Source organism: Leucoraja erinacea, chromosome 10 (genome assembly GCF_028641065.1).
Source record: "Leucoraja erinacea ecotype New England chromosome 10, Leri_hhj_1, whole genome shotgun sequence".
NCBI classification, from domain to species: Eukaryota; Metazoa; Chordata; class Chondrichthyes; order Rajiformes; family Rajidae; genus Leucoraja; species Leucoraja erinaceus.
In genome coordinates, this window is record NC_073386.1 from 22,388,162 (window position 1) to 22,415,333 (window position 27,172).

The 27,172-nt window shown below is 41.1% G+C and overlaps 1 protein-coding gene across 1 annotated transcript in view; it reads right to left on the bottom strand.

The window, feature by feature from the left end:
- The window catches only part of plpp3 (phospholipid phosphatase 3), a 118,353-nt gene that overhangs the window by 39,451 nt on the left and 51,730 nt on the right, over positions 1 to 27,172 (bottom strand). Inside the window, exons 3-4 of the mRNA XM_055641679.1 lie at positions 8,905 to 9,185; positions 7,262 to 7,319 (exon numbers count right to left, since the gene is read on the bottom strand). Coding sequence (XP_055497654.1) covers positions 7,262 to 7,319; positions 8,905 to 9,185 — 339 coding nt within the window. The remainder of the gene's footprint in view (positions 1 to 7,261; positions 7,320 to 8,904; positions 9,186 to 27,172) is intronic.

The window sequence follows — 27,172 nt, forward strand, 5'->3', positions numbered from 1 at the left end:
AATAATTTATTTAATTACAATCACGATACAAAAACCAAACCGTGGTAACACACCCACCACCATAGTACAAAATCACCAAATTATCTAGAGACACTAAATTTTCAAACAACTATGTTACAATCCTTACAAACATACGAAATAACTACAATTCAACTATGTCCCTCTCTAACACCACCTCGGTCTCGAGTAAGGAGGCGGCCGTTCCAGGGTTCCCAAGCCGCTGAGAGGATTCTCCCGACGCCGGAGCACCATCATCCGGCGAGAACGGCCTGGAACATCGGGCCTCCGTAGCGGCGACTGCGGAGGCCTCAAGAGGCCCGACTATGGGTGGACATGGGGATGGGACTGGACTTAGTGCCTTCCCTCATAATGGAAACCATTGTGGGGGGATGTTTTTTATGTTAAAGTTCTTTATTATTGTCATGTTTGTATTTTTTTTTATGTGCTGTATTGGCAACAAGAATTTCACTACACCTAGGTGTATGTGACTAATAAAGAAACCTTTGAACCTTTGAACCACCTGGGCAAGGACGTAACCCCGGAAAAGTGGCAAGAATCTGGCTTCCGCCTGGCGCCGTGACTCGCAGATGGCCAGCGTGGCCAGGCCTAGGAGCAACCCAACCAGGACATCTTCGGCCGTACCCACACCCTAGATCCCCTCACCAGTCCTCCGGTCGCTGACAGCAGAACCGCTCTTCCCCGTACGGACTCTAGGTGGAGTGGCGGTGCACCTTGACCTCCGGACCTTGGCCACGAGGGACGCTCTACTGGTTCCTAATATCCAAGGCTTCATGGGAGGTGTAGATTCCAGTTAAAATTAAGCCTACAACATATTAATTTTAATATTGATATATATTAATGTTTTGCTTGAACTAACAATAATGAGTGGTTTGTGTAGGATGGAACTACAGATGCTGGTTTAAACCGAAGATAGACACAAAATGCAGGAGTAACTCACCGAGTTACTCCAACATTTTGTGTCTCACAATGGTGGTACTCTTCCACTTAATGAACACATGCTCAATTATAAGGTGATCATTTGTGTTTGATCTATATTGTGATTTGAGCTACAGTCAAGCCCCTGTTCCACTTTCATGACCTAATTCACGACCTCTGCTGGGTTTGCCTTCGGCTCGTACTCGCAGCATGGTCGCCACAAGGTCGTAGGTAGGTCGTAGGTAGGTTGTGATGCTAGTCGTAGGTACTAGTGGCATCAAGTAAGTTGCGGCGTTTTTTCTAGCCTGTAAAAAAAATATCCACGAGTACATTCTGCCCCTTCTGCCTTTCTTAAAAGGCTGCTGAAGCCGCGACCTTTATTTTTGTTTAGGTCGTTTAAGGTCGTCAGAGATCGCGAATTAGGTTGTGAAAGTGGAACAGGGGCTTAACACTGGTTTCTGGACAGGGTCCTTCCTATCTGGATACTTTGTCCAGTTCTAGACATTGCACCTCACAATGGAGATATCGACCTTGGAGAAGCACGGTGCAGTTTTGAAAGAACAATTTTGTGCTAAAAGAGATGAATTATTAGTGGACGCTGTATAGACAAAGCTTGCATTACCTTAAAAGTGGTCTAACAAATGCCATGATTGATAGTAATAATCAACTTTTTTATGCCCACAAATTAAACAATGATAAATATTTACCCTTTAAAGCTACAAATCGTTATTGTGAATTTATTTTAATGTCAAATTTTAATTCTTCCTACTTTATACACATTCCCTCTCCTTCCTGCTCGTAATTTAACATTTCTCTCCTTTTTCTGATTACTTTTGTACCTGACTGGACACCGATTCCACATTTCTCAGTTCCTGCTCTATTTATTTTGCAAACCTTAAAGCACTTTTGTCAAGACTAGATCCATTAAACATCAAGCTCAGGGATGGCTTGTGCAGTTATCAGCTCGTTCTTCTATCAACTTAGTGAGTAAAATACTTGAAAACCTAAAATTCACGTGTGGAATTACAATGCTAGAACACTTTTCAGCCTTATCTATTTGGAGATCAATTTATTTCACAACCTATGTACAATAACAACCATTTTCAGCTTGTTTCACGCTATTCAAAAAGTGTAATCAATCACTTCCTGTGAAGAGTTCAAGAAGGAACTGCAGATGCTGGAAGATCGAAGGTACACAAAATTGCTGGAGAAACTCAGGGGGTGCAGCAGCATCTATGGAGCGAAGGAAATAGGCGACGTTTCGGGCCGAAACCCTTCTTCAGACTGATGGGGGGTGGGGGGGGAGAAGGAAGGAAAAGGGGAGGAGGAGGAGCCCGAGGGCGGGCGGATGGGAGGGTGGGAGGAGACAGCTAGAGGGTTAAGGAAGGGGAGGAGACAGCAAGGGCTAGCAAAATTTGGAGAATTCAATGTTAATGCCATCTGGACGCAAGGTCCCCAGGCGGAATATGAGGTGCTGTTCCTCCAATTTCCTCTGTTTCTCACTCTGGCAATGGAGGAGACCCAGGACAGAGAGGTCGGATTGGGAATGGGAGGGGGAGTTGAAGTGCTGAGCCACCGGGAGGTCAGGTTGGTTATTGTGGACTGAGCGGAGGTGTTCGGCGAAACGATCGCCCAACCTACGCTTAGTCTCCCCGATGTAAATCAGCTGACACCTAGAGCAGCGGATGCAGTAGATGAGGTTGGAGGAGATGCAGGTGAACCTTTGTCACACCTGGAACGATTGCTTGGGTCCTTGAATGGAGTCGAGGGGGGAGGTGAAGGGACAGGTGTTGTATTTCTTGCGGTTCCTGTGAAGAGCCTCGCTTATGACTACAAACACAATTTCCTCATCAGGGCTTTACAAGAAGATGGACTACACTCGCCCCCCTGCAGGACCTATACACCAGGAGGTGCAGGTCCAGGGCCAGCAACATTATGGGGGACCCCTACCACCCCAGCAACGGACTGTTCCAGCTGCTACGGTCAGGCAAACGCCTCCGCTGTCATGTTGTGAAAACAGAGAGGATGAGACAGAATTTCTTCCCATAGGCCATCAGGACTGTAAACTCTTATCTCACCAGGGACTAATTTACTGTACTAATTTACTGTGGTGTTGTGTCTTTTGTAAAAAAATACTTTTCTAACATGTAAATACGGATTCTGTTCTATGCTGTTCTGTAGTTTTTGCACAATCCACAGGCATTGCCACTTTCATTTTACTACACATCTTGTATGTGTATGTGACAAATAAAGTTGACTTGACTTGAAATTGGTCCTCATGAAATACTCCTTTTGGAGCATGTTGTTTTGGGGTTGTGCATTATTGAGCACTCCTGGTATGGACCTATGCAGAAGCTCACAAGGTGAGTAAATTACTTTACGGTGACCTTGGCCACCATCCAGCCATGACCCCTCACCTTATCAATCAACTGCTTTGAAGCCAACTCCCTCCTACACTTGCTGATCGCTAGGCAACCCATAACCTCTTGATCTGTACCCTCTCAGAACTCTGCAATTTTCCTCGCCGTTTTCACTGCCGCTGCCAACCCTCCGATGAAACCCTGCTTCTCTTCCAATTTCCGAGACCCAGTCTTCCTTTAGCTGGTTTTAAATTATTCCCCATCTGCCACAGACACTGCAAAGGCCAGTCTCCTTAATGGCCTTCAATCACAGCCCCCCCTACAGACTCCAGCATATGACAGGCAACAAGAGCCACCTGATTTATAGTGGCACCTCTCCCTCACCCATTCCCCCAGTGCAAGCCAAGTCTCTAAAACGTTTGGTCTCAGTTGCAACTGAAGTTTAATGCAAGGGATCAACACACTTACATCATTCTAATACATTGCTGGTGAACTGTGGAGCGGAAATTCATTCCCAGTCATTGTGCTAAATTGCAGAATGGTCACAGAACAGTAGAGCATGGCTGCTAATGAAATTCAGTTTGACCAACTTCAATGAACCTGAATTTGGAAAGTGTATGTCTCTTGCAGCTGCTCCTGTATTGCATATACAACTGATATGAATTTCTACACTAATTCATCTACAGTTCTTAAGATTTTACTAACATTAAAGGAAAGGGGCTTTCCTTTCAATTACAATTCAACATTCTGGGACTTAACCCTTTTTAAATCAAAGCAAATCCCTACGGAAGTAATTTAAGTCCCAGCCCAGTAGTCTGTGCCTCTCCATGAGTACCTCTTTGTATATTTTCCTACAACCTTTTTCACTTGTTTTGAGGCCTGTCAGTTGAGTGCTGGATGTCATTCAGTATTCTGTTCTCAATGCAACTCAGGGTCTCATTCTGCTCTGCTATTGCTAACGTCAGGGAGCATAATGGAATATCTGCAGACAAAGAGCATTGTGTTGGGAATTAGTTGCGTAAGCCCTTTCTAGTGTTTAGGATTTACAAGAACAATTGACCATTTTATTGCTACAGTCTTGGAAGAATGCTTCCATTGCTTAGAATCGCCAAGCTACTATGCATTAAAACATATTATAATGAGAAAAGGCATTTGAGTTATTGCAATGCCATTTCTCTGAACTGGCAAGAGTCTGACCCCAATTTGAGAAGCTTCATAAATCAAACCATGTGAAGCCCAGTATCTGGGCAGCATCAGCAAACCCAATCTGGAGGTAGGGTCAAACTTTTTTTCCTACATTCCAGTGATCTTTAACCTCGCATCATAAAAGGAAAGCAGTTAAGCCTGCAACTGTATATGGCTAATTCTGTTTAACAGTTTTTGGTCTTGAGGGAATTTTCTGTGGTGAGGATTATTTTAAATAAAAGAATAAAAACATTCATTCAGAGAATTCATTACAAAAAACAGCCACACAAAAATGTTGCTTAATATTTAAATAAATTAAAGTTTTTTGTCATTTTAATAAGACTATTTCAGAATGACAATTACCTTCAGGTGTAGAAAATATAAACACACAATTTAGTCCATATTCAATTCTGATAAATAATGTGAATTTGTGGCTTGCAATCCTATTTAGCAGATTGGACAGAAATTTGGGGTTGGGTTTAATTGAAGGCAAATGAGCTGTGAAGCATGACCATTTGTGCTATTTGTTCCTGTAATGGTTTATTCAGGAGTGTGGGTAGACGCGATGGGAATTACGTTTATTCGATTCCGAATGCTTGGGTGGATTATAGATCCATAAACTATAAAGCTAAGTGCAAGCACATGGATATGAGGTATCCAGAGTATTGGTGCAAGACAAACAAAAGGTAAGTTAGTAACCAGGAACCTCATTTGGTCAGCCATAACATTGTCTTGCACCAATGTTGCAGGTTTGTTGCAGAGCCTGGGTTTGTCAATTATCAAAAGTCCACACAAAATGAAACTAGGATTTGAATGCTATTTTTAGAATAAAGAATAAGTTAAATTAATCTTAAAACTACTATTTTCCAAATTCAATTAATGTTGGCAATTTAGTCTCATTTATAATACAGTGGGTTAAAGTTATTTTTCGGCAGGTATATGGGATCACAGACATTATTTAGAAATTGCCTTTCCTTAAAGAAATGTTTTAAACTTGCAACACAAAGAAAGATATGTAAACATGTGCGCTATTGGCAGTGAGGAATGTAAAATCTATTGAGATTCAATGAACCTCAAAAGATGTGGAAAACAAAAGCAATTTTGACAGATGATGTAAGATAGTTTCCCATCCTACAAGCGTAACCTATTTACACTGTAACTCCAGTAAGTGTTTCATTTCTGATTACTTGATACAAGTTTAAAGATACATGAACCATATAGTTTTATTTATTATATCTAAAGCCATGCAGTTCTGGAGGTGTATTTTCATCAGAGAACTATGAGGAGATTGTGAATCCAAAACTGTCAGCAGCTTCTCAAAGTTCAGTTTTGGTTTACTTTCCCGTCAGTTATACAAGTCCCTTCTGTGGCTAATGCATTCTTGTCCTCTGTAACTTTACACTGTGTTTATATTGGAACCCAACCAACATCTCCCTCTGTGACCTGGGCAGTCTACCTTGTGTCTCTATAGTATCTATTTATTATGCTGCTCACTGCCGATTAAATGCTCAAAGTTACCATATTCCTTCCAAGTTATTGATATCACTTAAAACCCAAAGACCAGAGGCGCACCATGATTTGTTAGTTACAAAGTGTAGAGTGTAATGAAGTTCACTGGATTATACAAAATTCAATGTTCAGGAATCCCAATATTTGTGATACACATAACAATTTATTGCTGCAACCTTAAAACATGTAAGTTTAAACACTACAAAATATGACTTGAGAGCATGTGAACAAGGATCTGTGCAATAGGAACAAAACACAGCAAGATGCTCTGTTCAAGACGGAACTGCAGATGCTGGAAAATCTTAGGTAGACAAAAATGCTGGAGAAACTCAGCGGGTGCGGCAGCATCTATGGAGCGAAGGAAATAGGCAACGTTTTGGGCCAAAACCCTTCTTCACACTGATTGAGGGGGGGGGGGGGGGGAAGAATGGAAGGGGAGCAGCCAGAGGGCTGAGGGAGAGCTGAGAAGGGGAGGAAACAGCAAGAGCTACTGGAAATTGGAGAAGTCAATACGGCAGCATCTATGGTGCTAAATGACACGCTGTTACTAGGCCCATACAAGGGAAAAATGAAACAAGGCAGTAGATACATAACAAGAATTTTACATTGGAACTTGAAATGGTTCAGTCTTCTGACTGCTGCAGTGGAGAATTTGTCATTCATTGCCATTTCATTTGGAAATGGGCACAGAAGGCGTCTTGCCTACCACATAAATAACATGTTAAATACATCAAATTGGGATGTGTCAAATCACAGGTAACGTTAGCAAAAGCCCAGCAGGTACAAGTGGGGCCAGAAGCCAGAGGTCATTACTTTGATGACCATGGGAATTCATAGGAAATGTATTTTATTTACAGAAAGGTTAGAACGTACACAGAGTTGTTGAGGCAAGAGGAAGCCTGAAAAAACCCATAAAGAGGAATAAAGAATTTAAAGAATAAATTAATTAGATAAGATGAAGAGGGGTAAGAGAAGAGTCATGTGAAGCACAAATGCAGGCATGGATGAACAAAGGAATGGCCAATATATTGCTCTGAATATCTTTGTAACACATGCCAGTGTCGCGTCCACCACTAACAATATGCCAGCAATATGCAGCACTATTGATCTGCAACCCCCAGTCATTCAGTGCTGTTCACTAGTGATCATAATGTAAACTGCAAATTTAGTGTCACCAAATAAACATTAGATTTGATGTGCATTTCACCTGCTACAAAATGAAGGCTAAAATACAGACTGTAGAAAGGCAAAAGAAATAGTAATTCACTTACTGCCAAATACAACATGGTGTATAAAGAGAAGGAGGCATGTCCTGAAAAGAACGACTTCCTGGAAAACAAAACAAAAATAATTCTTTAATCAACAGGCCTTTTTAAGCAATACGGCATAAGCTAAGCACACAACATTGCAAAACTTTACTTCCCAAAAGCTCAAAGTTCCCTCTGGCAAAGATCAATCTAGTCTCACTGTAGATACATTAAAAAAAAAAAAATGTTCCCCTTCTCTTTATGGTTGCCCACAAACAGAATCAGCCTTTTTGAAAGGAACTTCAAGATAGTGCATTGAAGGCGGTAGATTCACCTGGCTAAATCCTAGGTTTCAGAGAACTGTCTAATCAAGAGAGGTTAGACATCATGAGTTTGCATTCTTTGGAGTTTAGAAGGATGAGGAATGATCTTATTCAAACATACATGATTTCAAAAGAGCCTGCAGAGTAGATGTTGATTTGTTTTCATTAGTGGAAGAGTCATGAACAAGAGATCACAACTACAAGATAGGGGGCAGTTATTTAAATCCAAGATGTGCAGACATTTCTTCTCTCAGGGGGTTGTGGATGCCTGGAATGCTCTGCCCGTGTGTGGTGGAGGGTAGATTATTACATATATTTATCATGGGGATAGATAAATATTTGATAGATGAACAACCTCAAGCATGCTAGAACTATGCAAGCGAGGAAAGTCGGCAAAGTCAAATCCATAACTTTGGGATAAGCATTAACTCAGAAGAGTTGAGAGCATCATAGTCAGCCAGGATCATAATAAATGGCAGGGCAATCTTAGTTGTGTGGCCTACACCTGCTCCTATGTTCTTGTGTTTAGAGGTGATCAGAGTCTAAGAGACAGCTGTGGTGTTCAAAGAGGAACTGGATGGATACTTGAAAGGAAACAAAGATAAGGGCAATAGAAAGAGGGTGAGTAAGCGAACTATACTTGCATGGATTTAGTATACACTTAGTGGGCTGAATGGCCATCTCAATTTCCCTTCTGGGATAAATAAAGTTCATTGATACTGCAGTTCTATCGTATTAATGCTGTAATTCTATGATTCTATTCCAGGCTTATGTGGCTCTATTACTAAAAAAGCACCAGATATGTTGAGACAGGACCTGTGTCATGATGTTTTACACACTAAAGTGTCTCTTCTGCCCTAGTATGCAGTACAGACTTAGCAATATTCAGTCATTTTACATCATGGATGAAATTCTATGGAAAGCATTCATATGATCTACTCACACTAAATTTAGTTTCCCTTTGAATGTTCTTGTTCATTAAATCAGAAATTGAAACAGGAGCCACACATTTACATTAAAAAATTGCAATGAAGCCTTAACGTTAACAAAAATCACACAAAGTATTTCACAAAGGCAAACAATGTCAAGAAATTCAACTGTTAATCAATATAACATGAACATTTTGCAATAACAACATAAATTATAATCAGTAGACTCCACTGCCTCTTGTAATCCGCAGTTTTATAACATTTTGAAATTGTATGCCATGCTTTACATAAAATTACATCACTTTTTAATAAAATTGTATCATAACTAATGAAAGGAGTGTTTGGCAATTTTAAGAGGAGACATGATTTGTCGACCTATTTCATATATTGTCAGGCAAAAAAAAATAAATCCTACCTTGCTTCCTGAACTTTGCTTTCATTGCCTCTGCATTCAAAGTTCTCAATGTAACCCAGGGAACAGTTGATGGTTGAAAAATTTGGATTGCAAATATCTAGGAAGTGTGGCCTCAGGCGACCGACAGACACTTTTGCAATGTCAGTGAAGGACTGACTGATAGCACAGCCAAACATGAAGCAGCCGACTTGTCTATACAGAGCAGCTACATATGGGTTGCGAATAAAGGACTTGGAACGCTCCTTCATGTAATGGATCCGGTAGCATTCTCCTGATATTATCTGTTAACAAAACACACAAAATTATTACTGAGATCATTTAGTTTTCTTCTATGTATAAACAATGCCTTGTAGAATTGGATGGAGCAGAATTATGCTTAGCATTAGAGTGGCTGACAACTTGTTTATGCAGATCAAGAAGGGCATTCACCAAACTGTTAGAACAAATATTTCCCACAGCAGTTGAAAACAAACTAGAAAGGAGTAAAGTATGGAGCTAGATAAACTTGTCAAATCCTCCAATTAGAAGCTTAAATATTAATAGGAAAACATATTTGCACAATTTGGTTGTGTGGTTATAATTGCTGTCCTGTCAAATTTCTCAGCCTAGGTCCACCCAACGTGGCTCATAAAGAGAGGGAGGGGGGATAACAATCTGTGTCACTGTACTAGAAAACAGCGAGAGAGAAAGAAAATACAATAATGTTTATTAGTAATACAGTAGAATGCATTGACATGGTTTTCAAAAATGTATACATTTTGCCAAATTTTACAACCAAGATCAGTTATTGGCATTATGACACTGATGAAATTTTAATTTTGGTCTCCAAGAAATAAAATACCCGCAGTTCAGCAAAAATAACCCTGATCTTGATTTTTTTTTTTTTTAAATATAACAGGTGCAAAGCATGTAAACTAGACTCATTGGAAGATATTCTTTTCAAGGTAATTTGAATATGAACTCCATACTAACATAATGAAAGCACAAAGGGAGAATGAAGTGATGATGGCAGGGCTACCTGCAATATGTGTGTAATTAGCTACCAATAATTGAGCACAAGAAAGATACCTTCAAAAACTAAGTAATTCTCTCTAGAAACTGGGTCTGCCAATAGCTCAGAACAAGAGGATAATCTACAATATTTTTTGTCATATTCAGCAATATGAGTGGCGGAAGGACTTGGCCAAAAAAAAAAAACGAATCACAGTCAAGTTGCACTTTGCACCTACTTACAATATTGTACAACCGTTTTATATAATTATTTTTTCCTTAAATTAACAAATTAAAGGGCCATTATTCAATAAGTAATGTCAGCTGGGGCTTTCAAACCCTGAGAAGAACTATTCATTTCAGAATGCCCTTGCAGCTATTCCAGCAGCTTTTATAATCCAACATTTTTTAGTTAAAACAGGAGCAAACATTAGCAACCTACAATTTTAGAGCACCCTTGACATAGAAAAAAATTCCAGAGTATTCGCAAGATCATGGGGTAGGTTAGTTGGCCAAGCTCTCAAATGCAAATGTTGGCTGATGTGACAAAATGGAGCAGAATTCATTGGATTGATTTCCACAAAGAACGTTAGATATGATGGACATTACTTTGGGAGGCAATAGCTCAGTTGAGGAAAGAGAGATTGGTGATGAAGTGCTCATCTGCAAGGTCAGAAAACCAATGTTATGTTTTTTGAGGAGTCACAGTCGTAGAGCTAGAGAGCACAGACACTGGCTCTTGTTTTTGATGACCACATTGGCAACGGAGCTGGTCCCATTTGCCTGCATTGCCCACTGAGCCCATATATCTTCCAAACAGATGGCAACAAATTTAAAGAGGGGCAGATCCAAGCTTCAAGCAGTAGTGCAACCTTTTCCTCCAGCAATGCAGTAATTAAAAGCAAATTGGAACCCAAGGCTTGCACACCCCCCACTACTCTTTATATGTTTTTGTTTCTTAAAGCAAAGTCTGCTATTAACTGATTGATCTAGGCATTTTACCACCTATTTGGGGTCAGAGTGTCAAATAGATTAGGAAAAGGTACTGGCTGGTAATATTGACTCAATTTGCCTACTAAGTGCAAACTACATTAAAATGTCAATTAACACATTCCTTAAAGCAAACTAAATTTGCCATTAACTTACTTTACCTAAATTTAGGATTTTTTTTACTGCAGTAATTAGTGAAGTACTTAAGTTTTTGACCAGTAGAAACAAGGAATCGCAGGTGCTGGTTTACAAAAAGCCATTCAAAGTGCTGGAGTAATTTAGCAGGTTAGGCAGCATCCCTGGTGAACATGGATAGGCAATGTTTTGGGTCGGGACCCTTGTTCAGACTTGTTGATTGGATAGCAAGTTGATATGATAGCTAAGTGAATGGATTATATAATGCTACAGTCAAAACAAATTTATAATTTCACGAATATAAATGGGCTTAGATATATTCATGCAAAGCAGGTAATCTCATCAATCAATGGAAGATGGCATTTTAAGAGTCAAGTAATACCCCACCCAGTAGCTAATTATTGATGGGCCTTGATTTTATAGATATCAGTCAGCAGATATAAAATCCATCCTGATAATTAGATGTAAAGTTCTTCATTTGCTGAGAAAGAGTCTGCTTGCACTCTAGAATCAGGGAAGTAAATACAACACAAATTACATTGTCTTGTTGAATTTTTGAGTCGGGACCCAAAGGGTCAAAGAAGGGTCAAGTCTAAAGAAGGGTCTCGACTCAAATTGTCACCTATCCAGGTTCTCCAGATATACTGCCTGACCCGCTGAGTTAATCCAGCAATTTGTGTCTGTTTTTGCTCCAACACCACTCTCGGATTCCTACCAAGATTAGAATAGATTTAAAATCCATCTTGATAACTTCCTAGCCGTTATCAAGCAAATGAACCATCCTACCACAACTAGATAGCAGTCTTGAACTACTATCTACCTCATTGGAGACTCTCAAACTGTATTTGATCGGACTTTACTGGCTTTATCTTGCACTAAATGTTATTCCCTTATCATGTATCTGTACACTGTGAATGGAAGTGTCTTGCCCCGAAACGTCACCCATTCCGTCTCTCCAGAGATGCTGCCTGTCCCCGCTGAGTAACTCCAGCTTTTTGTATCTATCTTCAGCTTGATTGTAATCATGTATTGTCTTTCCGCTGACTGGTTAACACGTAACAAAAGCGTGACACGTGACAATAAACTAAACCAAATTAGATGTAAAGTTACTCATTTGCTGACAGGGAGACTGCTTGCACTGGAGTGAGGAAGTAAATACAACACAAATTACATTGTTTTTTTTAATCCAGTTGCTGCGTTCCCATATGATTTTCAGATTTCCTGGCCAATTACCTGAACTGACAGGGTGACAGTCCATGTGCGGTCAACTCCTATAATTCAATTCAGTATTTGAAGGCCCACTCCAAAATGCAACATACTGATTTTGTGCTGGGAATTCAGCAAAAGGAATTGGCAAAGTGGAGCCCTGATGCTTAAAGGCTGAGCCTCCATCTGTTACGCGGCCATGAGACTCTTGAAACACTGTTGTTATAACTTGTTATAGGAGTGTATCCTCTGCCAGTAGACCTCGTGTGGTAGGTAAAACCTCCTGGGGACTGCATTCTCCTGATCCTCTGTCCCATGGGGTTGTAAATCTGTGTAGATCAGACTCCTGCTTCTCTGACTAATGCTGCCCATTAGGCTCCTATTTCCACTAATGCTGGAACTGCTCCTCCCAGTGCTACCGCTGCGGTGTGGGTTCCGACTCACCCAAGTCTTTACCCGAGGCCCCCAAGTGACACAGCGTAAACGGCACTCATGCTAATCTGATACATCAGAGCTCCAGGATAACAATCAAATACACAAATCTCCAATTTTGTCAAATTTCGTTTTGGCACTAGTTCTGTGAAGAAAACCTTTCACACAAGCAGGTGAGAAAGCAGCTGAGATGTCAATGCTTTTTGGTATATTTCATTGGTATACCTGCAGCAACCCTTTAAATAGTGATAAGATTCCGGAAGTCTGCGCAACCCAAAGACATACGATTAAATTACAAATACCATATTAATGTTGCTGTAATTTATCCATTAGCGTAGTGAAATTGATAACATGCATCCCTAAGGTTATTCGTGGTATACAACCTAACACAATTGAAACGGTGGGATTCCCAGCATACTGCCAGTTTAACAAACAACAAGTTAGAGCACGATAAAACAAAACTTAACATTTTGTTCATATTCTGATTTTTCAGTAAATATGTTGACAATTTAATCCCATTTATTGCTTGGTTGTAGGAAAAAGCAGAGAGCCTTTCCAGGAATTAATGTACACTCCTCATCAAGATAGGAAATGTTACAATTCATTAACGCTACACTGAATTCTATGTAAGTTATTACAAATGGTGTGGGATTGGGTAAAGTATTCAATGCCATTAAATCTTCACTGCGTTCTTCAGTCAAGAAAAATGTTTACAATGATGATGAAAGGACTTGAGGGCCTGAGCTATAGGGAAAGGTTAGCGGGGTAGGACTTTAGTCGTTGGAGAGCAGGAGGATGAGGGGTGATCGTATAATAGTGTATAATATCATGAGGAGAATAGATAGGGTAAATGCCATTTAGTCTTTTACCAGAGTAGGGGAATAAAGAACCAGACAACATAGATTTAAGGTGAGGGGGGGGACAGATTTAACAGGAACCTGTGGGGCAACTCTTTGTTCTACACAAAGGATGGTAGGTATATGGAATGAGTTGCTGGAGGAGGTAGGTGAGACTAGTGTAGATGGGATATGTTGGTCGACGTAGGAAGGTTGGGCCAAAGAGCCTGTCTTCACACTGTATAACTCTATGACTCTAAACAGATTGTCAAATTATGAGTTATCTAATTCACAAATTATTTGATGTTAAGTGTTTCAGAAAGGCAAATCAAACTTTTTCAAAGTTTACACAATAATCCTATGAGAAGGGGGTCTGAGCCAATGAGTAGATGGTGATTCCACCGATATTCCAAGGACAACCATGTATTCCAAAAATAGACACAAAATACTGGAGTAATTCAACGGGTCAGGCTAGGGATCGTGTGATCCCAGCGGAATACATCATCGCAAACTGTGGAACTGGTTAACCGACTTTTAGTGGATGAAGTGATGGGGGTGGGAGGGAAGTGTTTATAGAGGTTACCTAAAATTAAATAATTTAATATTCTTTACTGCTGGGTTGTAAGGCACCCAAGCAAAACATGAGGAGCTGTTCCTCCAATTTGTGCATGGCCTCACTCTGGCAATGGAAGAGATCCAGGACGAAAGGTCAGTGTGGGAATGGGAAGGGGATTGAAAGTGTTTAGCAACCAGGAAATCCAGTAGGTCTATGCGGACCAAGCGCAAGTGTTCAGCGAAATGGTCAAAGTCTATGCTTGGGTGCGCTGATTAATTAACCAGCATCTACGGTTCCTTTTTATACAATTTTATTCCAGTTGTGCCTACTCAGAAGGTTGTGAATATCTCAATCATTACTCTTTGTTAATGCAGAAGCGAATCTCCACCCTAACACAAACACCGCACAAAATTTCTATTTCGGAGTTTCACACTTATTAATACTGTAAACGTGAATTTTGTTATATAATTTTCATTGTCTTTATGATAGTGGCAGAATGGAAGGTCAGAAGATAAATTTCACCTGATCCTTAAAGTCAATTCATTGCTGTGGAAATCTTTGTCAAAAGAAATCTGAAGTCAAAAACGATATCAGGAAGAAAAGGGAAACTGCTGCCAATATTTCAAGATAAATTTGGATTATTCCCTGATTGCTGACAACTTCTTTCCAGTATAACGATCAGGGAATATTGAAATCGAGAATGCATTTGAATTGCAAAGTGAAAATATTATATTTTGTTCTCATCGTAAGTCTCAGTAAGGTTAACATTGTTAATTGGACAATGCTGTCAAAACGCAGAACACTACAGAGGGTGAAAATCTCAAACAGCTACAGAAAAGGCTTAAGACTGGCAGCAAGTCTGAAAGCACGTGTCAAGAAACAACAGTCTCAGATGTTGCAGTTTCAAATCTTTCCTTGAAAACCCAAGTTATTGTAGATCCAGAATCTATAATACAACCCCACTATCAAAGAATGCAAGGAAATAGAAACACGACAGATCTCATGTGAACAAAACTACCAACAGATATGAACGTTTGAGCTTAAGGATTAAGAGCTGAGGTAATACCAGCAGCTGAAGAAACTTTGTTGACTAGCAGGAAAATAAAGAACACACAAGCAGACTACAAAGGGATGTAAATAAGTTAATTGAATGGGCAAAGATCTAGCAAATGGAGTATAAAGTGGGAAAATAGAAAATTGTCTATTTTAGCAGGAAAATAAAATAACATTATCTATATGCTGAGTGGCTGCAATGCAGAAGGTCCTTCGTGTTCAGATGTTCAAATCAAAAAGGCAAGCATGAAGGTATAGAAGGTTTTTAGGGATGCTAACAGAATATTATTCAAATTGAAATCAGAATTAAATATAAAATTAGGGAGATTATGCTTCAATTGCAAAGGGCATTGATAAAACTAATACTGTTCTGGAAGCAATTCAGTGAACGGTTGTATTGCGTGTACTATCCAGCGAGGGTTAAATCAGCTCAAGTTTAGAAGATTGAGAGGTACAGTGCACTCCATAATGTTTGGCACAAAGACCCATCATTTAGTTATTTGCCTCTGTATTCCACAATTTGAGAATTGTAATAGAAAAAAATTACATATGATTTAAGTGCACATTGTCAGATTTGAATAAAGGCCATTTTTATACATTTTGTTTTCACCAAGTAGAAATTACAGCAGTGTTTATACATAGTCCCCCATTTCAGGGCACCGTAATGTTTGGGACACAGCAATGTTATGTCAATGAAAGTAGTCATGTTTAGTATTTTGTTGCATATCCTTTGCATGCAAAGACTGCTTAAAGTCTGTGATTCATGGACATCACCAGTTGCTGGTTGTCTTCTCTGGTGATGCTCTGCCAGGCCTGTATTGCAGCCATCTTTAGCTTATGCTTGTTTTGGGAGCTAGTCCCCTTCAGTTTTCTCTTCAGCATATAAAAGGCATGCTCAATTGGGTTCAGATCAGGTGATTGACTTGGCCACTCAAGAATTGACCATTTTTTAGCTTTGAAAAACCTTTCTTGCTTTAGCAGACATGAGGCCAATGAGTTTGAGGCATTTGTTTGAACTTGAACAGATAGGATGTGTCCATACACTTCAGAATTCATTATGCTACTACCATCAGCAGTTCTACCATCAATGAAGATGTGAGCCAGTACCTTCAGCAGCCATACATGCCTAGGCCATAACACCCCCACCACCGTGTTTCACAGATGAGGTGGTATGCTTTGGATCTTGGGCAGTTCCTTCTCTCCTCCATACTTTGCTCATTACACTGATATGTTAGTCTATCTCATCTGTCTACAAGACCTTTTTCCAGAACTGTGGTTGCTCTTTTACGTATTTCTTGGCAAACTAACCTGGCCATTCTATTTTTGCGGCTAACCAGTGGTTTGCATCTTGCAGTGTAGCCTCTGTATTTATGTTCATGAAATCTTCTGCAGATAGTGGTCATCGACAAATCCACACCTGAAGAGTGTTTCTGATCTGTTGGACAGGTGTTTGGGGATTTTTCTTTATTATAGAGAGAATTCTTCTATCATCAGCTGCGGAGGTCTTTCTTGGCCTGCCAGTCCCTTTGCAATTAGTAAGCTCGTCAGTGCTCTCTTTCTTCTTAAAACAGTTGATTTTGTAAGCCTAAGGTTTGGCTAATGTCTCTTACAGTTTTATACTTGATTGTCAGTCTCATAATGGCTTCTTTGACTTTCATCGACACAACTTTGGTCCTCATGTTGATAAACAGCAATTGAAGTTTCCGAAGGTGATGGAAAGACTAGGTGCTGAGAGTTATCTTAAACCTGCATTAAGGAGGTAATTAAACACACCTGAGCAATTACAAACACCTGTGAAGCCATGTGTCCCAAACATTATGGTGCCCTGAAATGGGGGGACTATGTATAAACAGAGCTGTAATTTTTACATGGCAAAACCAAAATGTATAAAAACACCCTTTAATAAAATCTGTCAATGTGCGCTTTAACCACATGTGATTTTTTTTTCTTTTACAAATCTCAAATTGTGGAGTACAGAGGCAAATAAAAAAATGATGAGTCTTTTGTCCCAAACATTATGGAGGGCACTGTAACTTAATTGAAACAGACAAGCTCTTGAGAAGGTTACACAAAAAAGCTGGAGAAACTCAGCGGGTGCAGCAGCATCTACGGAGCGAAGGAAATAGGCAACGTTTCGGGCCGAAACCCTTCTTCAGACTGATCGGGGGCGGGGGTGGGTGGGGACAAGAAAGGGAAAAGGAGGAGTAGCCAGAAGGCTGGGGGATGGGAGGAGACAGCAGGGGGGCTGAGGAAGGGGAGGAGACAACAAGGACTAACAAAATTGGGAGAATTCGATGTTCATGCCCCCGGGGTGCAGACTCCCCAAACGGAATATGAGGTGCTGTTCCTCCAATTTCCGGTGCTGCTCGCTGTGGCCATGGAGGAGACCCAGGACAGAGAGGTCGGAGGCGGAGTGGGAGGGGGAGTTGAAGTGCTGAGCCACCGGGAGGTCAGCTTGGTTATTGCGGACCGAGCGGAGGTGTTCGGCGAAACGATCGCCCAACCTCCGCTTGGTCTCACCGATATAGATCTGCTGACATCTAGAGCAGCGGACGCAATAGATGAGGTTGGAAGAGATGCAGGTAAGCCTCTGTCGCACCTGGAACGATTGCTTGGGTCCTTGAACGGAGTCGAGGGGGGAGGTAAAGGGACCAGTGTTGCCCGCTGAGTTTCTCCAGCTTTTTTGTGTAACCTTCGATTCTCCAGCATCTGCAGTTCCCTCTTAAGCTCTTGAGAAGTGTTGACATAATGAATATGGGGAGGACATTTCCATTTGTGGGAAAATCTAGAAGAAATAACTGTTTAAAGGTAACGGGCACCCACTTAACACAGAAATAAGGTGAAATTCTTTTTCTCTGGGTCCTTAGTTTAGAGATACAGCGCGGAAACAGGCCATTCGGCCCACCGGGTCTGTGCCGACCGGTGATCCCCGCACATTAACACTATTCTACAACCACTAGGGACAAAAATTTCATTTACCAAGCCAATTAACCTACGTCTTTGGAATGTGGAAGGAAACCGAAGATCTCGGAGAAAACCCACGCAGGTCACAGGGGGAACGTACAAACTCCATACAGACAGCACCCGTAGTCGGTATCGAACACGGGTGTCCGGCGCTGCATTCGCTGGAAGGCAGCAACTTTACCGCTGTGCCACCGTGACTGTTTTTGGAACTCTCTCTCATTGGATAGGCTGGGCTTGTTTATCCTAGAGCAAAGAGAACGGAGGGGTGACCCAATGGAAGTATACAAGATTAATAGAGGCATAAGGCGAATGTCAAAATCTTTTTCCAGTGATCAGCATATCAAAATCGGGAACGTTTATTTTAAGGTATGGCAAAAAAAAAAAAAAAATCACACAGAGAGTAGTTGATAACTGAAATATTCTGTCAGAGGAGTTGGTAGAATAAGATGCAATTACAATGTTTAATGGATTAGTGTAGGTAGGCAAAATGGTTGGCATGGACGCGATTAGCCAAAGGACCCGTTTCTGTGCTGTAAACCACTGACTCTAAATGGAAGCAGCAGAGCCTTTGAATTTTGTTAAGGCAGAGTTAGATAGATTTTTGAAAAGTAAGAAGGTGGAAGGTTATCTTAAAAAGTAAACACAAAATAGATAACTGTCACACTAGGGTTTATTTTACCTCCAACATTTTTTTAAATTCATATTTTTTCTTGGAGTATCACAGCATCCGTGTCTTTGTGAACTCTTTCTCTGTGACTGACATTGGCATCAGTCTGAAGAAGGGTCTCGACCCGAAACGTCACCTATTCCTTCGCTCCATTGATTCTGACTCACCCGCTGAGTTTCTCCATCGTTTTTGTCTACCTTCTATTTTTCCAGCATCTGCAGTTCTTTCTCAAACACTGAGCATCTAATATAATCAGTTCAGTCACATATTGGGCTGAAGTCCATTTATCTGGCAATCTTTAAAGTCGATTTAATGAAAGTCAGATTTTCCCAGTTGAGACCAAACGCACAATCCAGAGAGCATTAAAACCTTACTTTGTCCACGTCATTTGTTTTGTTCTATTTCTCAACCTCTGACTCTTTTTGTGAAATATGTGCCGTCTTTCAAAAAGAGAAATATTATGTTAGAACATACTTATACGTATTGCACTGTGCAAGATGAAGCCTTATTTCGGAAATGTTAAGGACATCCTCCAAATCTGGAATTTAATTCCATAAAACTCTATTTCCTACATTGACAAACTTGCCTTGAGCCATATGGACCCTGGGTTCTGTAATTATTTCTCAGATATCACAGTCCTTCTCCTCTCCCCCTCTTTTTCCCCTCTACCTTCAATACCTTTCTCAAATCCACACTGCAGCCAATTTTTTTAATCACTACCTAATAACTCAATTAGGCTCAGAGTTGATAGCACTTTCTCCGAAGCATCTTGTGATATTTAGGTACGTGCCACATACATTTTATTTACATCATGAAAACTAAAATTGGGTTTTCCTCAAAAAGAAAATTCAATGTCCTTTTCATGTTTCCCCAAAAAACATCAATTCCTTGTGTAAATCTGATTTCAAGAACTGTGGAACTCCATGGAAGTACCCACCAAATTACAGATTCATTAAAAATTACAGCACTGAAGGAAGTATTTTACCTATTGTGTTCCAGCTCTATATGCAAGAGCAATCCACCTGGCCTCATATCCCCTATAAAATGCCATGTTTGAAACTGCCTCACCTACCTCACAAGATTACTGGTTTAAAATCAAAGAGGAACTAGGTTAGACACAAAACGCTGGAGTAAATCAGCGGGTCAGGCAGCATCTCTGGAGAAAAGGAATAGGTGACATTGTGGGGCGGAACCCTTCTTCAGACTGAAAGATTGAGTTTAGTTTACTGAGGTACAGTGAAAAGCTTTAAAATAGAGAAGGCTAGAACAAAACAGGGCCGGTAACAGATGACCTCAGGAAGGGTGGAGTCCTCAATGGCTCACTGTTGGTTGTAGAAGATGTGTTAACAACAGGGATACAAGGAGGCAAACAATATAACTAATGCAATGACTGGGGTGAGGGGGGAAGGATTGCAGGAGTTACTTGAAATTAGATAAATCAATGTTCATGCCTCAGGGTTGTAAGTTGCCCAAGTGAAATATGAGGTGCTGTTGCACCAATTTGCGTGTGGCCTCAATCTGGAGGAGGCCCAGGACAGAAAGGTCAGTGTGGGAATGGAAAGGGGAGTTAAAGTGTTTGGCAAAGGGGAGATATTGCGAAACAACTGTCAAGTCTACGCTTGGGCTCGCCAATATAGGAGCCCACACTTGGAGCACCGGATACAGCAGATGAGGTTGGAGGAGGTTAGAAGAAGTGGGTTAGTTTTCTTTCTCTCAGATGCAACAAATGCCACAGCACCAAATTAGGGAGAGTTTGGTGACCATTCAATTATTGTGTTGATGTAGTACAAATGGCCATTTCCCATCTCGAATGACCAATAACAATGATCTTTTCATTCTCATCCCTAAGGGGAGAGCAAATAAAGGTTAAAAATAACAATCCAAAATTCTTATTTCAGCTGAAGATGAACGGGTGCTATTACATCAGAAGAATGTTTGGAGTACACCCAGTTCCCAACACAACTGGCTAGGAAGTCTCACTTGGCTTATCACCACATTGGCAGCTTGATGCAGCAGCAGATATTTCACAGCTGTTGCAGTGCAAATCCTGACAGATCTAAAACAATACAGCTAATCGGTTAGTTTTTAAATAATTATTTTTTATTTTAATTGCTTGACATAATTATCTTGTGAACCCTAGTGTGTGCATCAGATAACATAAAATATTATTTTGCAAAGTTATGGTCGGTTCCTCATCGCATCACCATCCTTGATAAAAAATCAACATACATTCAAGAATTAAAAATACTATCTATTGAGAAAGTAAATTAATTAATAGTGTATTTTTTTAGATTCAGATTCAGATTCAATTTTAATTGTCATTGTCAGTGTACAGTACAGAGACAACGAAATGCATTACAACGAAATGCATTATTTCATTTATTTCATAGTATTAAACTTTACGACCAACTGAGTGAAAATTATTTTTTGCTTAATTGTGAGCTGTGAAAATAACTATATTTTAAATGCATTCATTATTCACAGTAGTTCTTTAAACACATTGGATTTGATTTTTCTTCCTAGCATTCATCACCTCTTCAGTATCTCGTTTATGAATTGAAATGGATGTTCGCCTCCAGGGTTTCACATTACAATAACTATTGAATGCATATGCCTAAAAATGGACTAGTACTTTAGAATGAGACATGAGGAACAGAAATATATATTGTACAATCTATTTCCTGCCAATGATACCAGACAAAGTATGTTCCTACTATAATCCATTGTTATGATCTGCAGTGGTGTAAGAGGGTGGGAGATAATTAACTTCAGGTAACCCATCTCTGCATGATTTCATTCCCTCAGTCCTGAATTTTGAAGAAAAAGAGGAAAGATCTTCCCAGCCAGGCAAATAACCAGATCTGCAAGTTACATATTTTTGGTCTCAAGATCGGGTATCTATACAAAACATGATCTGTGATATGATCGCTAAATGCATGTCAATGGATTATGAGGAACAAAATTGATCATCTCATGGATGAAACACTCATTGCTGATCACGTGATCCGCGGAGCCAAACTGAGCACTGCTCATGACAGGCAGGCGGGAAAATGATGGATTTGGATATCTGCTGCTCCGGAGTTGCCTCACAAATCAGTCCATTTCCCCTGAGCTGGGATGTTTCCTGACTGCACATCAGATTCCCAGTGGGATTTTCACTGGGAATGTAAGGGCAGGAACATGCAACTTGCAGAAAGGTAGTGAGTGCCCTAAATGTCAGTCAATGTTTTGATTCCATTTCAAACTGAGACTGTTCAAGAAGGAACTGCAGATGCTGGAGAATTGAAGGTAGACAAAATTGCTGGAGAAACTCAGCGGGTGCGGCAGCACCTACGGAGCAAAGGAAATAGGCAATGTTTTGGACCAAAACCCTTTTTCAGACTGATGCAGGGTGGGGAGGGGGGGGTGAGGGGGGAGGGAAGAAGAAAGGAAGATGAGGAGCCAGAGGGCTGAGGGAGAGGGAGGAGACAGCAAGGGCTACCGGAAATGGGAGAAGTCAATGTTCAGGCCACCGGGATGCAAACTGCCCAAGCGGAATATGAGGTGCTGCTCCTCCAGTTTCCGGTGGTGCTCACTCTGGCAATGGAGGAAGCCCAGGACAGAAAGGTCGGATTCGGAATAGGAGGGGTCCTGGTTAATTCTTCCCTGGTCAACTCTTCCCTTCCCACCCGTACCACCCCCTCCCCGGGCACTTTCCCTTGCAACCACGGCAATTTTGTCCACCTTCAAACTGAGACTACAGGCACCACCAGGTAAATATTTTGTGACAACTTAAGAGGGAAAGGAGATTGCCCCAAGCTTGCTATGCAAAAAAAGGGAATTTAAGGCACAAAGTACTGGAGTAGCAGGTCAGGCAACATATCTGGAGAACATAGATATTAGATGATTTGGGTCAGGATCCTTCTTCAGACTGATTGTGGTGGGGCACAAGGGAAGAAATCTGGAAGGGAGGAAGGGCAGGACCCTGAATTACACACACTCCAAGCCATTGACTTGTACCATCAGGAAATTCAGAGGTCATATTTCTATTGGCTTCAACCAGGGAGAAATGTAAAAGAGACTGCCCATTACCACAAAAATATTGTGCTTTGAATGGAGTCTTGTGGAAATTAAAATTGTAGTTCAGCTTAAAAAGTCAGATAAGTTTACGCTATTGGAGCTTGAATTTTGCGTCCTGTTGGACGAAAACAGAATAGATGGAGAACAGTTAACAGGGAGGTGTATAATCCAGAGGCCCCATTCGCAGCTGCAGGGAATTGTTTGATGGCTTTGCCAAAGAGTAGGAGAGCTTCAGAATATCCTGTCACGGCCTAGTAGAGTGATGTCAATTCCTGTAGTATTCCTTGAAGATGTGTTAAGTTCAACAGTATAACATTTAAATGGATAATAAGCCTACACTTATTCACGTTATATTGGCTGCACATGGTCTTTGCAATTCTGAAGACCTGAGAGATCTCACTGAGAGAATCATATCTCATCATCAGGCAATAGTTTACCCAAAAGACCACAGGTGCGTGTATAGTCTACCCCGGTTTTAATTGGGAACATACAGGACCTTAATGAGGGCCAATAATTTACAGCAAAATCTCAAATGTCAGAGGAATTGAAGCGTAGTAATTCAGCACAGCTGGAATAAAACTGAAGTTTCAGTCTTAGAACTCAAAGGACCCATTTACAGCGATGATATGTTTTTAATAAACTCTACATAAACATGTTATAGGTTTCTGTGAATTGTAGCAAATGCTTTTCACCTTCACAAAACATTTACCCCGTGCTAGTTATGTCGTTCTTATTTCACTTGACTATCTTATTAACATTTCTTAATTTTTGTGGATTCAACTTCAGCCGAAGATATATATTCTCCATAGCAACCCTGAGGGCCTCCAAGGTCTCCATTATTTCTGGGCTTTCCAATAAAAACTAAGAGGATCAGCAGCTGCCTTCAGCAAAGCTCTCGCTGTTTCTTTTGGAGAAAGTTTGGAATCAAACATACTATAAGCGTGCCTGTTACACTTCAATGTAATTAGCACTTTAACACATGCAAAATTTGATTTGCGCACTTTCACATATAATACAAATAGATTTTTTTGATTTATCAGTGAAAGATTTGATGTACTGTTATTTATTCCTCAAATCATTTTTGCACTAGCCTCTAAAGAGAATACAAAATCATTTCCTTTCCTTCCTTTACTCCTACTTATTAAAGCTGTGTTTTTCAACAGACATTTCCAGGTTAATTGCCTCTTCACTTTCATTCTTTTACATCTCTTGTATTTATGTTATTTCTTGTAGTATTTTTGATCATCAGTCTGGATTATCATAATCATGGAATCACATTATGAATAAACAAATATTTTCCATTTGTTGCAGTAATTATTGCAAAAGGTGGAAATGCTGCCAAATAAAGCAAACTTTAAACATATCAAGCAGTAAGTTAGATTTCACGTATTATGTTTACTCATGCCATCCTACAACTCAGGAGACTATTCTGCCCATCAAGACTATGCCAACTCTCAGGTTCAATCCCTCAATTATTTCCATATAACCTACTCTCTCACATGCCTTCAATTCCCCCATCATTCTCTTGTCATATACCTATGTTAGTGACAATTCATGGTAAAGGATTAGCCTACCAACCAGTAAGTCTTTGGGACTTGGAAGGAAAGTGGAGCACCCAAGGCGAAAGCCACATGGTCATGAGGAGAATATGTGAATTCCATACAGACAACCCTGGAGATCAGGATCGAACCTGGGTCATTAGAAATCAAAGAAACCAGCACTACCTACTATAACTTAGCAATTATGCTGCCTCTGGCCTCCGACAAAACCCAAATACCCCAACATTGATGTTGGAGGTCATGATTTTATTCAGGTGACTTGAAACCTCCCTGCTTTTGTTTGCGGGTGGCTTCAATGGAGGTTTTGTGCAATCAGTTTGAAATTCCTTCTCACGCTAATTCAATACTAGAAATAGTTCATGTAAACTATAATCTATATTACTAAAACTCTGTTCTTGGTTTTGGCGATCTGTGCTGCGATTTCTGAGAGAACGCCGCTACCTACGGCCGTCATTTTTGGCCACCTCGCTCAGAGTCCCCCTCCGCCGCATGTGTGCCGAGGATTTTTCCCGTCGATGAAATATGACAGAGATATTAATGTTTTTACAAAATTCCCCATTCTCTCTGCTGCCCCTGCTGGAGGGAGGGGGAGGGACTATAAAACCAGTAAGTGGTGTGCCTCAATCAGTCTCTGCAAATGGTGTGCCTCAATCAGTCTCTGCAAGTGGTGTGCCTCAATCAGAGCTCTGAATGACACTGAACAAATGTCTCCACAGCTGTGAGTACCCATAATGTGATTTGAAAATGAAAATATGGTTAGTTTGAGGAAAAAAGCACTCCTCCAAATGGTTTGTTTCCCTTTGGGTAAAATGGCCCCCTCACACACCCATACCCCCTTCTCCTCCCCCCACTCTCTCTCTCTCTCCCCACCTCCCTCTCCCCCTCTCCCACCCTCCCCATACTCTCCCCCCACCTTTCTCTCTCTCCTTCCCCCTTTCTCTCTCTCCCTCCTCCTCCTCTTCCTCTCCCCTCTCTCTCCCCCCCGTAAACCCCCTCTCCCCTCCACACCCCCCCTACCCTCTTCCCTCCACCCTCCCTCCCCCCCCCCCCTCCCCTCCCCCTCCCCTCCCCCCCCCTCCAGCACCCCCTCTATCTCCCCCCACTCTCACCCTCTCTCTCTCCTCTCCTCACCTTTCCCCCATTACCCACCCTCCCACACTTCTCCTCCTCTCCACTCCCCTATCCCTCTTGCCCCTCTCTCTGTGTCTCTGTGTCTCTCTCTGTCTCTGCCCCTTCTCTCTCTGCCCTCACTCACTAACCCCCCTCCCCCCCTCCCTCTCTAGATGTGACTGCAAGTTGGGGCCTATGCATCAGTAGATAGGGTGGTTATGGGGTAAAAGGAGCAAATTAATAATATTAATATAATATCAAGGGGGGTAATTAGCATGAGTGCGGGGGGGAGGGGGGGATAGTTAGTGTGTGTGAGACGCTGCATGCCGCCTCCCCCCCCCCCCCCCCCCCACAAACCGCACGTTGGGGGAACAGACCCAACGGGTCTGCACTTGGTCTAGTACTACATAAAGATATAAAAAGTTAATGTGTTATCCCATATATGCCAATGGAGAGGATAATAGACAATAGGTGCGGGAGAAGGACATTCGGCCCTTCAAGCCAGCACCGCCATTCAATGTGATCATGGCTGATCATCCACAATCAGTACTCCGTTCCTGCCTTCTCCCCATATCCCCTGCTATCTTTAAGAGCCCGATCAACCTCTCTCTTGAAAGTATCTAGAGAACCGGCCTCCACCACACTCTGAGGCAGAGAATTCCACAGACTCACAACTCTTTGTGTGAAAAAGTGTTTCCTCATCTCCATTCTAAATGGCTTACCTCTTATTCTTAAACTGTGGTCCCTGTTTCTGGACTCCCCCAACATCGGGAACATGTTTCCTGCCTCTAGCATGTCCAAACCCTTAATAATCTTATATGTTTCACTAAGATCCCCTCCCATCCTTCTAAATTCCAGAGTATACAAGCCCAACCTCTCCATTCTCACAGCATATGACAGTCCCGCCATCCCGGGAATTAACCTTGTGAACCTATGCTGCACTCCCGCAATAGCAAGAACCTTCTTCCTCAAATTTGGAGACCAAAACTGCACACAATACTCCAGGTGTGGTCTCACTAGGGCCCTGTACAACAGCAGAAGGAACTCTTTGCTCCTATACTCAACACCTCTTTTTATGAAGGTCAACATGCCATTCGCTTTCTTCACTGCCTGCTGTACCTGCCTGCTTAATGTTGGTTCATTCACTTGGTACCTAGGTTCCCTCTTGCAAATGAGATCTGTAATCTGAGTGTACTACGTTGGTTAAGTACTTCAGACTGAACAGCCTGCTATAACAAGATGCACGTTATGATCTGGTGCACAGCCAGAAGATAAACTCATTATCAAAATGGTGAGAACTATCAACGTAATCCAGATGCACAACAACAATATTCTATTGCTCCTGACCTCCTGAGTTAGTCCAGCATTTTGAGTCTATCTTTGGTATAAACCAACAGCTACAGTTTCTTTTTATTGCAACAATTTTCTACACAGTAAGGATTCCCATAAAAAATATATTGATCAAGTCCACACTGAAAATTGTTTTCAGACACTTATTTAAAATCTTAAAATCTGGATAATATACTGCTAAAAAGCATTTGTTGATAGTTGCTATTTTCTTGCATTGCTCTTTACAGCTGCACTATAATCTAGACTTTTACCTTCTCTTTAAGTATGTTATTAGTATGCAAAATGGACCTAGTGTGTGCACTCATTTAGATTAATCATGGTCACAGAGTCAGTCATGTGGTCTTCAACACAGGCAAATCTC